Here is a 16754-nt window from a genome sequence, read left to right as displayed (position 1 = left end):
GATCCTTGATGAAAACCTGCTCCAGAGCGCTCAGGACCTCCGACTGGGGCGAAGGTTCACCTTCCAACAGGACAACGACCCTAAGCACACAGCCAAGACAACGCAGGAGTGGCTTCGGGACAAGTCTCTGAATGTCCTTGAGTGGCCCAGCCAGAGCCCGGACTTGAACCCGATCGAACATCTCTGGAGAGACCTGAAAATAGCTGTGCAGTGACGCTCCCCATCCAACCTGACAGAGCTTGAGAGGATCTGCAGAGAAGAACGGGAGAAACTCCCCAAATACAGGTGTGCCAAGCTTGTAGCGTCATACCCAAGAAGACTCGAGGCTGTAATCACTGCCAAAGGTGATTCAACTAAGTACTAAGTAAAAGGTCTGAATACTTATGTAAATGTCATATATCCGGGGGGGGGGTTTAAATTAATTTGCAAAAATGTCTAAAAACCTGTTTTGGCTTTGTCATTATGGGGTATTGTGTGTAGATTGATGAGGAAAAACAATTTTTTCATCCATTTTAGAACAAGGCTGTAACATAACAAAACGTGGAAAAAGTCAAGGGGTCTGAATACTTTCCAAATGCACTGTGTCAATAAGCTACAGAAGAAAGAAAATAGGTTACATCATGTCACCTTCCCTTTTAGCTTAACACGTCTACAAAAAGAGGTTAACCTCCACGACTGAACAAACCTATAGGATCAGATAGTTAAAATAAAATGTTTATAGACATACCTCAAAATCCTCATTTTCCTCCACAAAAAAAGCTTCTCCGTTGTCCCCCAGCTTCATTTGCAGGTGAACTGGCTCCCCATTGATCTCAATGTCCACCTGCAACACACGGTCACTGGCAGTGTGTGTGTGTGTGTGTGTGTTTAAGAGAGAGAGTGTGCATGCGAGAGAAAGTGTGTGTTTATGTGAGAAAGGGTAAAAAAGTGTGTATGTGTGTGTGTGTCTCTCTATCCGCTTATATACAGTACACCTCCATTTGTAGGCAACACCACACACTCCCATCTTCTTCTTCACACTCACCACTTTCTCCTTGGAGCGCAGCACCCCAAGCTTGCCGAAGCGCACATGGAACGGCGAGCACTGGAGGCTGCCGTCGGGCTGGCGCACCACGATGACATCGATGGCCCCCGTGAGCGTGGCCGGGTTAAGGCCCCGGTATAGTTCCTTGACCGTCACAAACACAGTCTCCGCCAGCTGCCCCACGTAGTTCATGGTCTGGGACTGGAGGGGAGAGAGCGAGAGGAGAGAGTGGGTCAAGGGGCAATTATTGTCCAATGTTTACACAATTCTTTACCAATCAATCTTATTGAATTGAGAACACACGAGACCTCAAGAAAGCTACAAACAATATCAATGTCATGTGTTGTCATTATTAATATGGCTAAAAAGAGATACAAGCTATCCTCTGTTTCCCCCCATCTAAGATATAAACTCAGCAAAAAAAAGAAACGTCCTCTCACTGTCAACTGTGTTTATTTTCAGCAAACTTAACATGTGTAAATATTTGTATGAACATAACAACATTCAACAACTGAGACATAAACTGAACAAGTTCCACAGACATGCGACGCACAGAAATGGAATAATGTGTCCCTGAAGAAAAGGGGGGTAAAAGTAACAGTCAGTATCTGGTGTGGCCACCAGCTGCATTAAGTACTGCAGTGCATCTCCTCCTGATAGATTAATTATTAATGACTAATTATTACACCCTGAAACTGTGTGGAATGTGTTAGAATGTGTGAGTGTAGGACCAGTAAAGACTCAGCAATGTGAGTAAGAGTTAGGCCAGACAAAGGACAAGGAGAACTGTCTACAGACAACTGAGAAACTAAGATAAAGAGGCCTCCCAATTTAGGGAGGAGAGAAACGGTTATGAAAACATGGTGCAGAATATTGTGAGAACGGCAATAACTGAGGAATGCAGGGAGTAGGCTATGATAACAAAGTGTGTATGTATGTGTGTTTATGCATGTGTGTGTGTGTGTATGTACAGTGGGGAAAAAAAGTATTTAGTCAGCCACCAATTCTGCAAGTTCTCCCACTTAAAAAGATGAGAGAGGCCTATAATTTTCATCATAGGTACACGTCAACTATGACAGACAAAATGAGAAAAAGAAATCCAGAAAATCACATTGTAGGATTTTTAATGAATTTATTTGCAAATTATGGTGGAAAATAAGTATTTGGTCAATAACAAAAGTTTCTCAATACTTTGTTATATACCCTTTGTTGGCAATGACACAGGTCAAACATTTTCTGTAAGTCTTCACAAGGTTTTCACACACTGTTGCTGGTATTTTGGCCCATTCCTCCATGCAGATCTCCTCTAGAGCAGTGATGTTTTGGGGCTGTCGCTGGGCAACACGGACTTTCAACTCCCTCCAAAGATTTTCTATGGGGTTGAGATCTGGAGACTGGCTAGGCCACTCCAGGACCTTGAAATGCTTCTTACGAAGCCACTCCTTCGTTGCCCGGGTGGTGTGTTTGGGATCATTGTCATGCTGAAAGACCCAGCCACGTTTCATCTTCAATGCCCTTGCTGATGGAAGGAGGTTTTCACTCAAAATCTCACGATACATGGCCCCATTCATTCTTTCCTTTACACCAGGGGTGTCAAACGTCCGGCCCGCGGGCCGGATCAGGCCCGCAAACGGGTTTAATCCGGGCCGCGAGATGATTTAAAAAAAAAAAAAAAGGAAAAAAAAATAATATATATATTATTAATTTTGTAAAGTATAAAAATGCGCTGCAATTTTTCAATAAAATAAACGGCTGTTCCAATTGCGTCCACTGGATGGCGCAATAGCAATTGTGTTAAGCAAGCAAACTGTTTATACCGGGGCAGAGCAAGTAGGTCAAGCACGTGCAGCCAATGAGCTACTTTGTTTTGCCCGCAATATTTATTATGGCTTCTACTTTTAACATTATGTGCTTTGGCACCCTCATTGCCCCAATATGTCTCTGTCAAAAAAGAGAAAAGTGGACGCAGAGTGCAGAGTGTTCCAAGAAAAATGGTAATCCTATTTATTCACTGAATTGAATGGGAAAGCTGTATGTTTGGTGTGTTCAGAGCATGTTGCAGTGCTGAAAGAATATAACCTTCGTCGCCACTATGTGAGTCTTCATGCCGACAAATATGACAACTTTCAAGGACAGCGGAGATGAGAGAAGGTGAATGAACTGTTGGCGGGTCTGAAGAAACAGCAGTCTGTGTTTACTCACAGCCGAGACATCAGTGACGCTGCAGTGAAAGCTAGCTACCTCATTGCTAATGAAATCGCAGTGGCTTCAAAACCATTTAGTGAGGGTGAATTTGTAAAAACATGCATGATGAAGGCAGCGGAGATTGTGTGCCCTGAAAAGCGGCAGGCTTTTGCAAATATCAGCCTGACAAGAAACACAGTTGCAGACAGGATTTCCGATCTTTCAGTGGATTTGGACAGCCAGTTGAATCAAAAAGTAAAGTCATTTATTGCGTTTTCGGTTGCAATTGATGAAAGCACGGACATTACAGATGTTGCACAACTGGCCATTTTCATCCGCGGAGTTGATGACACATTGACCGTCACCGAGGAGTTCGTGGAGTTGGTGCCGATGACAGATACAACGACAGCAGCTGATATTTTTACCGCACTCGTCAGCACGCTGGACAGGGTCGGAGTGGACTGGTCCCGCGCTGTCAGCCAGGCTACAGATGGTGCGCCCTCAATGATCGGGAAAAAAGCAGGCGTTGTGACAAAGTTCAGAGAGAAAGTGCAATCTGCAAATGGAGGACGTGATTTTTTGACTTTTTACTGTATTTTGCACCAGGAGGCTTTGTGTTGCAAGTCATTAAAGATGGATAACGTCATGAAGGTGGTCATCCAAACTGTTAATTTCATCCGATCCAGAAGCCTGAATCACCGTCAGTTTGACAGCCTTCTCAGAGAGAAAGACCACATCTATGGCCTGCCATACCACACTGAGGTAAGATGGTTAAGCCGAGGTGCTGTGCTGAGGCGTTTCTTTGATTTACGAGAAGAAATTGAACAGTTCATGGAAGAAAAGGGCAAACCAGTGTTAGAATTTCATTCCGCAGAATGGATGCAGGACCTTGCATTTATGGTGGATGTTACAGAGCACCTGAATAACTTGAACAAACAGCTGCAAGGGTGCAACAAAGTTGTCACGCAGTATTATGACAGCATACGTTCTTTCAAGTTGAAGCTGTCATTGTGGGAGACGCAACTTGCCGGTGGTGATGCAGCTCACTTCCCCTGTCTGAAAAATGTGTGCGCGACCCAACATGTGGCAGACATGAAGCGGTTCAAAGATAAAATAACGGGACTGTTACGGGAGTTTAAGCAACGCTTTCAGATTTATGTTTTTATGTTTCTATGTTGATGTGCTATTGTTTTTAATTGATTTTATTTTATTTGTATATTTAACCTATTCTTGACTCTGTGGTTCTTGCACTTGTTTGGGGAACAGGATTTCATTCTTTTTATCTACATTTCTGCCTGAGAAATGACACCCTGATATAGTTCTGTGATCTGTGATATACTTCTGTGAATCACTGAGGCATTGTGTGTTTGTGTGTTCTTTGTCCTCAGAACTTTCAAATAAACTTGACGTGTTTTATGATTAATAGTGATGTTGTGCTTGTACTATTTTGGACACACTGTCCTCAGGCTCCAGCTTTATGTTGTATGTTGATCGTATTAAAACAAAGAAAACAATCTGAAGTTGTTGTTTTTAAGTTATATATATACCATGATTTTTCCGGTCCGGCCCACTTGGGAATAGATTTTCCTCCATGTGGCCCCTGAGCTAAAATGAGTTTGACACCCCTGCTTTACACGGATCAGTCGTCCTGGTCCCTTTGCAGAAAAACAGCCCCAAAGCATGATGTTTCCACCCCCATGCTTCACAGTAGGTATGGTGTTCTTTGGATGCAACTCAGCATTCTTTGTCCTCCAAACACGACGAGTTGAGTTTTTACCAAAAAGTTCTATTTTGGTTTCATCTGACCATATGACATTCTCCCAATCCTCTTCTGGATCATCCAAATGCACTCTAGCAAACTTCAGACGGGCCTGGACATGTACTGGCTTAAGCAGGGGGACACGTCTGGCACTGCAGGATTTGAGTCCCTGGCGGCGTAGTGTGTTACTGATGGTAGGCTTTGTTACTTTGGTCCCAGCTCTCTGCAGGTTATTCACTAGGTCCCCCCGTGTGGTTCTGGGATTTTTGTTCACCGTTCTTGTGATCATTTTGACCCCACGGGGTGAGATCTTGCGTGGAGCCCCAGATCTAGGGAGATTATCAGTGGTCTTGTATGTCTTCCATTTCCTAATAATTGCTCCCACAGTTGATTTCTTCAAAACAAGCTGCTTACCTATTGCAGATTCAGTCTTCCCAGCCTGGTGCAGGTCTACAATTTTGTTTCTGGTGTCCTTTGACAGCTCTTTGGTCTTGGCCATAGTGGAGTTTGGAGTGTGACTGTTTGAGGTTGTGGACAGGTGTCTTTTATACTGATAACAAGTTCAAACAGGTGCCATTAATACAGGTAACGAGTGGAGGACAGAGGAGCCTCTTAAAGAAGAAGTTACAGGTCTGTGAGAGCCAGAAATCTTGCTTGTTTGTAGGTGACCAAATACTTATTTTCCACCATAATTTGCAAATAAATTCATAAAAAATCCTACAATGTGATTTTCTGGATTTTTTCTCTCTCAATTTGTCTGTCATAGTTGACGTGTACCTATGATGAAAATTACAGGCCTCTCTCATCTTTTTAAGTGGGAGAACTTGCACAATTGGTGGCTGACTAAATACTTTTTTCCCCCACTGTATACTGAGATCATGTGACACTTAAATTGCACACAGGTGCACTTTATTTGACTAATTATGTGACTTCTGAAGGTAACTGGTTGCACCAGGTCTTATTTAGGGGCTTCATAGCAAAGGGGGTGAATACATATGCATGCACCACTTTTCCGTTATTTATTTTGTAGATTTTTTTGAAACAAGTAATTTTTTTCATTTCACTTCACCAAATTGGTTATTTTGTGTATGTCCATTACATGAAATTCAAATAAAAATCCATTTAAATTACAGGTTGTAATGCAACAAAATTGGAAAAACGCCAAGGGGGCTGAATACTTTTGCAAGGCACTGTAAGCTTAAGCTTAGAAGAATCCCCACAAAAACTAGGCCAAAACCAAATAACAAAAACTATCAAACAGGAAGCCCTAGGTAATAAGGATGTTCTAGTTTCATTCTGATGATCAATACAGTTATCAAGGCTAAAGGCGTCAGCATGCTTCAGTTCGGCTAGTGCCTAGCCGAACTCAGCTTGGTGAACCGAACGAGTGTGCTCGTATACTCCCTTAAAAGACAATAAAAAAGCGTCAATAGCATTGTTTGTCAATTTTGAGATGCCGTAGCCAGTATACACTTCCTCAAAATAGTCAGAATTAATCTAAGTTAACTCAAGGAATCTGTCATTAATTTAGATGTGCAGTTTTCCATCTAATATGTTTGGTTAAGTATTTCTCAATGAAAAGATTTGCACAATAACGAGTCATCTCTCGTTGAATGACAACAAAGACTTTATTGAAGAATTCCTACTGTTGACCAATCACTGACGAAGGGGTGTAGACTTCAGCTTGCCTCGAGAAAAGCCCCAAAAAACATTACCGAAGTCCAAAACATTGGCATAATATATGCAGCAACTCTTACGAACTGTTTCGGCTGGGAAGCATGCGGATGCCTTAAGGCTCATCGTGGAGTCAGCGTATGGTCACAAAATGTTGAATGTGGATTCAATTGAATGAATAGAAACGATAAGACCAAAACTAGGAGTTTCAGCCCTTACCAACAGAGAGAAGTGAAGGTGTCCCTTCCCCACAAAGCCTTGTTCCCTGGACCCCCCTGACGCCATCAGAAGCCCAAACTACCTTCATCCCCCCAGAATAATTTGCGCTCCCCAGAATCGGTTCACTGGCCCTCCAGTTAGCCCTACACTCGGCTACATTTTGGACACTTAAGACTCCAAAGCCACCTTTGCAGACCCACGGATTTTCGGCCCCTACAACTGTCCCGATGAGGGTTTTCTATTTGCCGTAAAGGTCTAGCATAGGGCTAATAGTCTACCCAACTCTAGGCCTATCTGTTCTGAGCTGGGAGGCAATATAACAGTCTATAACGGTCACTGCTCCCTTGATCATTCAAACACACACACACACACACACACACATAATTCACCTTTCCCCTCGTGCTGCACATGACAGCCAGGCCAGCAGTTTCTGAAAGGCTTGGCCGATCTATTGACGAAACCTCCGCTCTGCTCCAACACACACACACGTCAGCAGATGCACTCTGGGCTTGACTGCTACTCTCTAGCCAGTCTAAAATGGACTCTCTAGCAACCATGACGCTCAACAACAACACCAGAATAAACCCTACTGTTTATCAACAACAGTTTCTATTGAGGAATTGAAGGCCGTACTTTTGGGAACTTGAAGGGATATCCTCTTCACAATGTTCACAGATGAACAGAACACAAAAAGGTGAGTTGGTGCACACTGCACAAGGGGGTGAGGGAGGAAGTATGGTGTGAATAGAGGTCCACACAGTGCAATTGACCGAATAGCCTAACCATGCTGCTTCTAGAAAAGTAAGCAGGGCCACTGGAAAGCTCCTGGGCTACAGCGATGATGGTGTGATAGTGTTCTTCTATTTGCTCTGTTAGGCTTTTCTAGTAGCGATTGATACTTTTTTTGAGTGATACATTAGGCTACTTTGTAAAATAATTTGCGAGGTCAGCAGTAATGGAGTCTGGACACAAAGCCCACGACAGACAATGACAGTTTGTGTGGAGACAAAATGGAGGTAATGCAAATTGAGTATGGGGGTTTGGGAAAACTCCTGACTTTCGATACATTTCTAGCAAGCCAAGAGTAGGCCTATTATTTCACATTTAGACGTTCATCCATGATTAAGCTAGTTGAACTGTAGTACTACTGCAGTAAGGCTTCTCAGATCTCTATGAATGGCCGGTATGTGAATGACTTGTGACTTCGCTGCTGATCCTTTCAAGCATTAGACAAAGTGTGCGATTCCTACATGTCCTGATGTGTAAGACAGGCTACAACAATAATTTCCTTTCATTTTGATAGGCATGCATCGTAGCCATGGAAAATCATTCATTCAGATTTGACAAAGTGGTAGAGATAATTCAAAGGCAAACAAGCCAGAGGCAAAAAAAGACTCATCCCATCTGTTAAAAGCCACCCACTCTGTGTGTACCTCTGACATATGTGCTACCAGCAAGCCCCTGATGTGGAGCAAATAAAGGCCATCACGACATGTAAAACAGGTGGAGGTGGAATTTGCCATCGTCACATGATCTAATAGCATCAAATTTGATGCAAAAATCCTTGCTCCCTCAATAATTACTTTGCGGTTTATTAATTTTAGAGATGGGCCAGATTTCAAACGAGAAATTATTTGGACAAAACAAACTCAGACATGCCTAACTGGGGGAGAACGTCAGATGTTTTGAACAGAATTTACCTTGAAAGCAGCAGGCTGTTTACTTATGGGCACTTAGGCTGCATTTACACAGGCAGCCCAATTCTGATCTTTTGCCCAATTATTAGCAAATGATCTGATCTGATTGGTGAAAAGACCAATTTGTGGAAAAAATATCAGAATTGGGCTGCCTGTGTAAACGCAGCCATAATATTCCAATAATAAGTTAGTTCGACTATTGAACCAATTCAAGCCACATTGTTCACGGGAGTCTGGTCACTGCAGTGGCACAAGTCAATTGGGCTGCTGTTAGCATACACAGCCTAGCTGATCTGATTGTTCAAAAGACTAATTCGTGAAAAAAATATCAGAATTGGGCTGCCTGTTAAAATGCAGAGTTTGCCACATTGTTTCAGCAAGACCAAATGGTTTCCACTAGATGGGCCAGCGACAAAGTCACAATTGGCTATAGTGTAAATATGAATAAACAAAATGTAGCTTTTATTTTAAGGTTAGGCATAAAGGTTAGCAGTGTGTGGTTAAGGTTTAAAATCAGATTTTAAGAAGATCCTTTTTAGAAATGGGCGGGGTTTGACATTGTGGCTGTGAACAGACAAAACGCGCTTCCAAGTTATGATTAATAAAAAAATGTATAATGACGAACATCCAGACAGTTAGCCTGGCAGTGTGCATGTTTAAAGCAGATTACGTTCTGTAACTATCGTTTTCAAAACAGTTGCGTAGCTAAAAGCAGTTGGTGGTGATCTACCAGCTAGCCAGCCATCATAGCTAACTTGGCTAGCTAGTTGTCAGGAAATTCATATTCTGGATATCAACAGGATCGACCCAACTCCTCGTCTCTTGCGACGCGGCTAGCTGACGTAGCTACTATTAGGTTCGCTTTACAAAAATAAACATGATAACATATCAAAGTATGATTATCTCGCATATCAACTTTCTATCTATTTACCTACTAGAACTTTTAAACAACGTTAAAGTAACGATTCTGTTGATTTGATCTTACCTGGCAGACCGAGTTCCCGAAAAATTATTAAATGACACTTCCTACTTCAGGCACCTGCGCACACGATTCTCTGTATGGAAGAAGATTCAAGTCAATCATTCGAATAACCAATTAAAATATGGAGGAAAGCAAAGAACACGGCTCTGGTTTGTTTTGTACACAGTGCGTGCACCCAGAGCCATGTATTTAGACGTAAAATGATTAATCTGGGGCAAATGCGATTAAACATGCCGTAGTTTAATAAAATGTATTAAACTACGGCACCAAGAGTCTTAATTTACATTTGTAAAGAAAATTAATTATTATTGAACTGAGGATATATATTACTGAATGTTTAATTACTGTTTTACCCACTTTATATGTATATACTGTATTCTAGTCATGGCTCATCCTATATAACTACTGCTGTACACACCTTTTATATTTATATACTGTCAATACACACCATTGTATATATATATTCCGGACTCTGACATTGCTCTTACTGATATTTCTTAAATATTTCTATTAACTTTTTTGGATTATGTGCTTATTGTTTTGTATTGCTAGGTATTATTACTGCACTGTTGGAGTTAGAAACACAAGCATTTCGCTGATACCATCTGCAGATATGTGTAAGCCAATTAACTTTGATTTGGCAGAAAATATAATTTATGAATGGGATCGATTAATTAATAAGATGAAAAACAATATTACAGAGATCAGAATAGTCACACAATTCGTTGACATCACAATTATAGCACTGTTTTGTTTATGTCAGGGTTTCACAAACTGGGTGCACGTTTTGGTTTTTGTCCTAGCACTACACAGCTGATCCAAATAATCAGGTAATCATCAAGCTTTGATCATTTGAATCAGCTGTGTAGTGTAGGGCAAAAACCAAAACGTGCACCCCTTAGGGTCCCGATGACAGACATTGGGAAACGCTGGTTTATGTTACGAATCAGAAAACTATCATTATTATTGTAGATTATACAAAACGCCCTCTGATAACTTTCTCTGGCCACCAGAGGGCATCCTTTTCTTGTTTACAGGCCAGGGTATGCAATGGGCTCCAGTATACTCCGCACACAGTCGTAGCATAGGCAATATAAAGCAAAGCATAGGAGTTTCATAGGAGCGTCATTCCAGGCAGACATTTATACCCAATGCATGTAAACAAATCGAATGTGTATTTGTCACGTGCACAGGATACAGCAGGTGTAAACAGTACAGTGAAATGCTTCCTTGCAAGCGCAATACACACATACATTATTTATTTGTACATATTAAGTACAGGTTATTCTGTAAATGTAAAATGTGGTCAAAGCAAAACTATCTTATTGCAAACAGCTTCCCTATCTGGATTGATAAAAAACACAATTTCCATAAACACATCATTTGCATAGGTCCACTGAAAAAGAGAACCTGAAAAGTCATTGACAAACCCTTTATACACTTCAACCTTACATTTACGTCATTTAGCGATTTACAGTTAATGAGTGCATACATTTAAAAAAACAAATTATTACTGGCCCCCCGTGGGAATCGAACCCACAACCCTGGCGTTGCAAACGCCATGCTCTACAAACTGAGCTACATCCCTGCCGGCCATTCCCTACCCTACCCTGGACCAATTGTGCGCTGCCCAGTGGGTCTCCCGGTCGCGGCCGGCTACGACAGAGCCTGGATTCGAACCAGGATCTCTAGTGGCACAGCTAGCACTGTGATGCAGTGCCTTAGACCACTGCGCCACCCGAATTCACTATTTTATACTTTTCTTAAAAATGTCCTGCAGCGATTTTTGGACTTCTCCTGTTGAAAAGCGATATCCCAAGTATAAATACAGTAAAGTACACACACTAAAGCAAAATAGTGTTTTTTAGACAACCGCAAACTTCCAAGGAGTAGGGCATTCAAGGAGTTGGTCTGATGGTCAAATGTGATGTCATCAGCCTCCCCTTGGTTGAGGAACAATAGACCTATTGAGATGTGCCATTTGTAAAGTAAATCAGGTGTTAAATGAGGTGAAAAGGAAACTGGTTGAGGAGTTTAAGAGAACATCTATTTACATAAAGGTTTCCCTTGTGCCATACTATTTAATTAATGTGACAAACATAATTTAATTACTTGGGGTGAATTTGGATAAAAGGACATTGACCAAATGATGTTAACACAACTACTGTGTAGGTTAAAACAATTTCATCTGTGCTACTCAAATGTGACCAGATACTTTGTTTCTTGGTAGGTATTTGCAAAAACAATAACACAATAATATAAAAGCGTAATTTCATTGGAACAGCCCAACAGTTGTTCTCAATACGGCAGAGAACAGTACAACAGAAGAACTGATGCTACTGTACAGCAATGGCATGATAAAAGGTGTTCCCTAGAGATCCAGACAGTAGCTTGGCCAGACAAACTGCCTTATTAAGGAGTCCCCCAGGCAGCTTTTCAAACGGGGAGCTTCAGAACACCAGAGAACCCATCTCCTCTGCACAGTGGCCCTTTAGTTTTTTCTCTAAATAAGGCAGGCTTATCGGAGTTCCTGTCATTTCGGCCACATTCCCATTGCCAAACATCCCTAGCTCCGCTGTGGCAGTGGCGAGCTGCAGGCCTGCACATTCTTTTCCCTTGTATGGGTAAATGCCTGTCCTGGGCTGGCTCTGTTTGGGACAGCCGGGCCAGGCGATTGGCCGGGGGAGGAGTGGGAGGGGCTGGTTAGAAGACTTGCTTTAAACAAACTCCTCAGTGGAGCTGCCTGCTTCCCTTCCAACTAAGCACTGAGACCCAGACAGAAGGCCTTAGAGAACTCCCCAAAACAACTACTATTCACCTGAAGCCAAGGTGAGAAGGATTTTTAAAAAAACATTTTCCTTCTGTTTGAATGTTGTTTATCTTAGAGGGGTTTTATGTTGGGATTAGATGTAGCACTTTAAAGCATTAGTCAGAATTGTATGGGAAACTGTTAACAAGAGTAAAAGCTGCGTTAAAGGTGGGGGCTGGATAGGGTTTCTTCTTGCATGCCCAAAGCGACCAGTTACAGGTCTAGGGTCATCTGGAGTAACTTCTCATCACGGTGGTGCTCTGTAGCCCCAACAACTGTGTTGTGGAATTAAGAGTTGACCAATTGTCAACACTCTGTGACCTGTATAGAGCTTTCTAAACTCTAGAGCAGGGGTATTCAACTCTTACTCTACGAGGTCCGGACCCTGCTGGTTTTCTGTTCTACCTGATAATTAATTGCACACACCTGGTGTGTGTCCCAGGTCTAAATCAGTCCATGATTAGAAAATGCAGTGGAACTGGCTTTGAGGTCCAGAGTTGAGGGCTGTAGAGCCTCACTTCTACTCTACAGCCTTTCATGTTTACCTGTTTTTAGACAACGAGAGGTTGGTTGGGTCTGTTGAAGTGTGTTGCGTTTATAAACTTCCCCGGTGTTGACCCCTCAGAAGTAGTAGTGGTGTCCTGTGATGAGAGGTTAAGTGGTTAGGTCAAGACAGTGATTGACATAACTGTGAGTGTGTGTGTGTGTCTGGTCAGTGGGGCCCTGGCTGCAGATATGAGGTGTGGTGGGTACACTGATAAACACGCAGTACATCAGAGAATAAAAAACCAATGATGAAGTTGATCTTTAAATGTTTTCAAAACCTCATCGGTGAGTCAGCCAGTCGAGAAAGCTGAGGAATTCAATGGGTTGCAGAAGCAGTGAAGTCATTCGGGCCTAGAAATTCATTCTAAAGAGATCTAGTTTGTTGGAATGAGATGAGGGTTTGGACAAGACTAATTTATCCGTTTGAATGGTTGTGCAAGCCGTCCTTACAAGGACATAGGGATCTAGTCGTCTCTCCACAAGAATGTGAAAGATTACAGGAAACTATAAATGTTTACAGGAAATCAGTAAACTAGACCCTGAGAAAGTCACTTCTAACATTCTCATTTTTGAACAATCCCCTAGGCATGGTGATGTGTTATAAATACATGGAAAAGAGATGGACTGTGAGGACTTCTGAGAATAAACATTTGCCCAGGGCCCAACATCCTAATCTTAAAATTCCTTCATCCTCTGAAATGAAGCTGGACAATGAACAGGCAGTTAGCCAGTGAAAAACTCCCTTACATCTCTGTTACCTCCGATAGCAAGCGTAGAGACCGCAATAGAGTAACGTGAACAAACGCTATTGAAAGGAACAAGCAACTGCTCTAACATGTAACAGTATATAGTGAGAATCAAGTCAACTTCCCCATTGTAGAGAATCAAGTCAACTTCCCCATCGTAGACACGTTGTGCTGATTCATGGTATACTTTGTAAATCTTGGTAACCAATGGTACCATTTTTGGTGGGTAGTAGGATGGAGTGAGAGACAGACTTGTCGTTTGCCTAACATTTGACTAGGTTGTATCACTGGACAACTGGGTCCAGTAGGGATGAAACGTTTAAAAACATTATCTCGTTTTGTGCCTGCTGAACACGTCCATGATTTTGTGATCTACCTCTCTCACACACATGCAAACACACACCGACACACGTCGTTCCCATCTATGCTCAAATAAGGCTTGCTAAATGACGCTAAGGTAGCCTGCTTTGTGTCTTGGTTACCAGTATTTATATCTCCTGTATCACATGCCAGTAGAGAGAGAAACAAAATATACTCCATCAGTCATCCAACATATTTTACCATATGAGAAAGAGCTTTTGTGTGGAGAGTTTCCCTGAGTCTAAGCAAATCATTGATCTGAATAACATGCTTCAGTGGCTCTCAATGCATTATGCCATAGTCTGGCAGTCAATGAACTCATTATACCTCAAAATGACTCAACCTTAATGACCTGTTACTTCCTGTATGGTATTGGCTCTCGCTCAGTCAGTATTCTGATGTGCCACCACCCAGCAGCACTATCACCGCCTGTACACACGTCTTCAATGACGCACGCACACTGAGCCCCGCGTGTGAGTGACGGATCTGAGTTTGGCCCGTTCTCCAGGATACCAGGTCACTATCTTGTGACATCTTCACACTGTTCACTGCAGGATGACACTTAGTTAGCAGTGGAACCACCTGCATCTTTAGTGCAGAGAGCAAGTGTAATTTGGAGGTCGATTGCATCTGGCACCAATGCAGAGACTGAAAATGGAATCATTGAGAATAAGTACTAACCAATTTTCTGGCGCCAAGTAAAGTCCCTAGACAATTTGTAACATTGTAGCTCATGTATGATCATTTTCAACACATATCGCAATCACACTGATGAGGGTTGACATGTAGGCCTAACTAAATCAGGCTTTTGCATTTATGCTCTAGTGCCATGCTAAATTAATAAAGAGCATTTTTCTTTATTCAAGCTTTTTTTGGGGGGGGGACATTTCCCAAGGGACAGAGGAGAACCATCCTTCTCTTCCTCAGTATAACAGCCTACTCTTGGGAGTCTTATCTTTCATCCAACTGTAACCATCCATGTCCAATTCTGCACCCCTTAGGCCCATCTAACCACCATCATGTCCAGCAAACGTGCAAAGGGGAAGACCACCAAGAAGCGCCCCCAGAGGGCCACGTCCAACGTGTTCGCCATGTTCGACCAGTCTCAGATCCAGGAGTTCAAGGAGGCCTTCAACATGATCGACCAGAACCGTGACGGCTTCATCGACAAGGAGGATCTTCATGACATGCTGGCCTCACTGGGTAAGACACAGGCCAAAGGGGAACCCATAGGAACCTGATGTTAGTGGGTTGACTATATTCTATATACAAGACCTAACCAGCGTATACTCACCAATTCTAGACTTTAACATCCTCCCCAGAAACAGCCTTGTACATGTATAGCAACAGAACATTTCCCAGCTAAATACCAGTACTGTAAAATAGAGCGCTAACAATAAGCATGCAGACCGGTAATAACATCCTACTGGGCACAGACGTTGGTTCAATGTCATTTTGTGGAAACGACGTTAATTCAACCAGTGTGTCCCCAGGGGGATTGAACCATAACCTATATCTTTACTCAATGGCTACTATTGAACAGAACTCAGATTTGACCCCGTAACGTTGACCATGGTGTGTGTGTTCTGTTGTGGTCCCCAGGTAAGAACCCGTCGGATGAGTACCTGGAGGGGATGATGGCTGAGGCGCCAGGGCCCATCAATTTCACCATGTTCCTCACCATGTTCGGAGAGCGCCTCAACGGCACCGACCCGGAGGACGTCATCCGCAACGCCTTCGCCTGCTTCGACGAGGAGGGCTCTGGTGAGACACACAACTGCACGCACACTCTCCAATGTCAAACCCTAGCATCCACCTTCACAGTAATGTCAAACACTTAAAAGGAAAAAACAGACCGACATCTTTTCCTCGATTTGTCTCAGCCTCTCTCCTTACCTCCTTCTCAACCATATTGGAGAAGGTTCAATGTCCCCCCACTTGGATCTTCTTCTCCAATGTGTTTAGAGTAGAGAGGATGAGACGAAATCGAGGAAAGATAACTTAAGAGCCAGACGATGACCCGCCTCTCTCCCATTTGTAGGAGTGATCCACGAGGACCACCTGCGAGAGCTACTGACCACAATGGGCGACCGCTTCACTGACGAGGAAGTGGATGAGCTGTTCCGTGAGGCGCCCATCGACAAGAAGGGCAACTTCAACTACGCAGAATTCACCCGCATCCTCAAACACGGTGCTAAGGACAAGGATGACATCTAGAGAGACTGACGACTGCTTCGCGGCTCGCACACACAGTGCTTTTTAGATGGAATGGACTTATTTTATAGTCAATGGTGATTATCCATTGAAGAGGAGTGTGTCTCAGCTAAATGCATCTCAATAAGTCTGTAGTGGCTTCCTCTCTGTATCCTTTCTGAAATTCCCAGTGATTTGAATATTGCTTTACTCCTATCCAGTCCAGGAAAGGTGACAAGGTGAGAGGAAGCAATATTACTCTTGAGATGTACTGAATGCCTGTGTGTGCGTGCCCCCTCCCTCCCCTCCCTCCCTCCCCTCCCCTCCCCTCCTCCCTCCCCTCCCCTCCCTCCCTCCTTGTGAAAAAAGAACAGCACTACATACCAGCCAAGTACCTCTCCTTGCCTCTCACACCAGCACCAGCACTGCCTCCGTAAGAAACTGCACCTTCTATCCAGGAGTTGGAAAACCACATTGTAAAGGACTCTATTGTATTCTATTAATGTTTTTGACAATCAAAGCAGGTTGTATTTTACCATCATTGCTTAAATGCTTATCATT

General features: G+C 42.9%; 2 protein-coding genes across 4 annotated transcripts in view; one reads left to right on the top strand and one right to left on the bottom strand.

The window, feature by feature from the left end:
- zgc:123305 overlaps positions 1-9625 on the bottom strand; it is a 36060-nt gene extending 26435 nt beyond the window's left edge. For both annotated transcript variants that reach the window (XM_041864264.2, XM_041864266.2), the window contains exons 1-3: positions 9543-9625; positions 1025-1225; positions 728-823 (exon numbers count right to left, since the gene is read on the bottom strand). In XM_041864264.2, coding sequence (XP_041720198.1) covers positions 728-823; positions 1025-1216 — 288 coding nt within the window. In that variant the 5' untranslated portion in view covers positions 1217-1225; positions 9543-9625. The remainder of the gene's footprint in view (positions 1-727; positions 824-1024; positions 1226-9542) is intronic.
- On the top strand, positions 7362-16510 carry LOC121551561 (myosin regulatory light polypeptide 9). Of its 2 annotated transcripts, none has more exons than XM_041864268.1 (4): positions 7362-7554; positions 15002-15203; positions 15603-15764; positions 16042-16510. In XM_041864268.1, exons 2-4 carry the CDS (start codon positions 15020-15022, stop codon positions 16215-16217), a joined length of 522 nt encoding a protein of 173 aa, XP_041720202.1. In that variant the 5' UTR covers positions 7362-7554; positions 15002-15019; the 3' UTR covers positions 16218-16510. The 2 variants fall into 2 exon arrangements, with proteins under 2 accessions (XP_041720202.1, XP_041720201.1); XM_041864267.1 differs by lacking the exon at positions 7362-7554 and adding an exon at positions 12275-12368.
- Positions 16511-16754: the final 244 nt, after the last annotated feature.

This window comes from Coregonus clupeaformis, chromosome 12 (assembly GCF_020615455.1).
Source record: "Coregonus clupeaformis isolate EN_2021a chromosome 12, ASM2061545v1, whole genome shotgun sequence".
NCBI lineage: Eukaryota > Metazoa > Chordata > Actinopteri > Salmoniformes > Salmonidae > Coregonus > Coregonus clupeaformis.
This window is presented reverse-complemented; position numbering and strand designations above follow the sequence as displayed.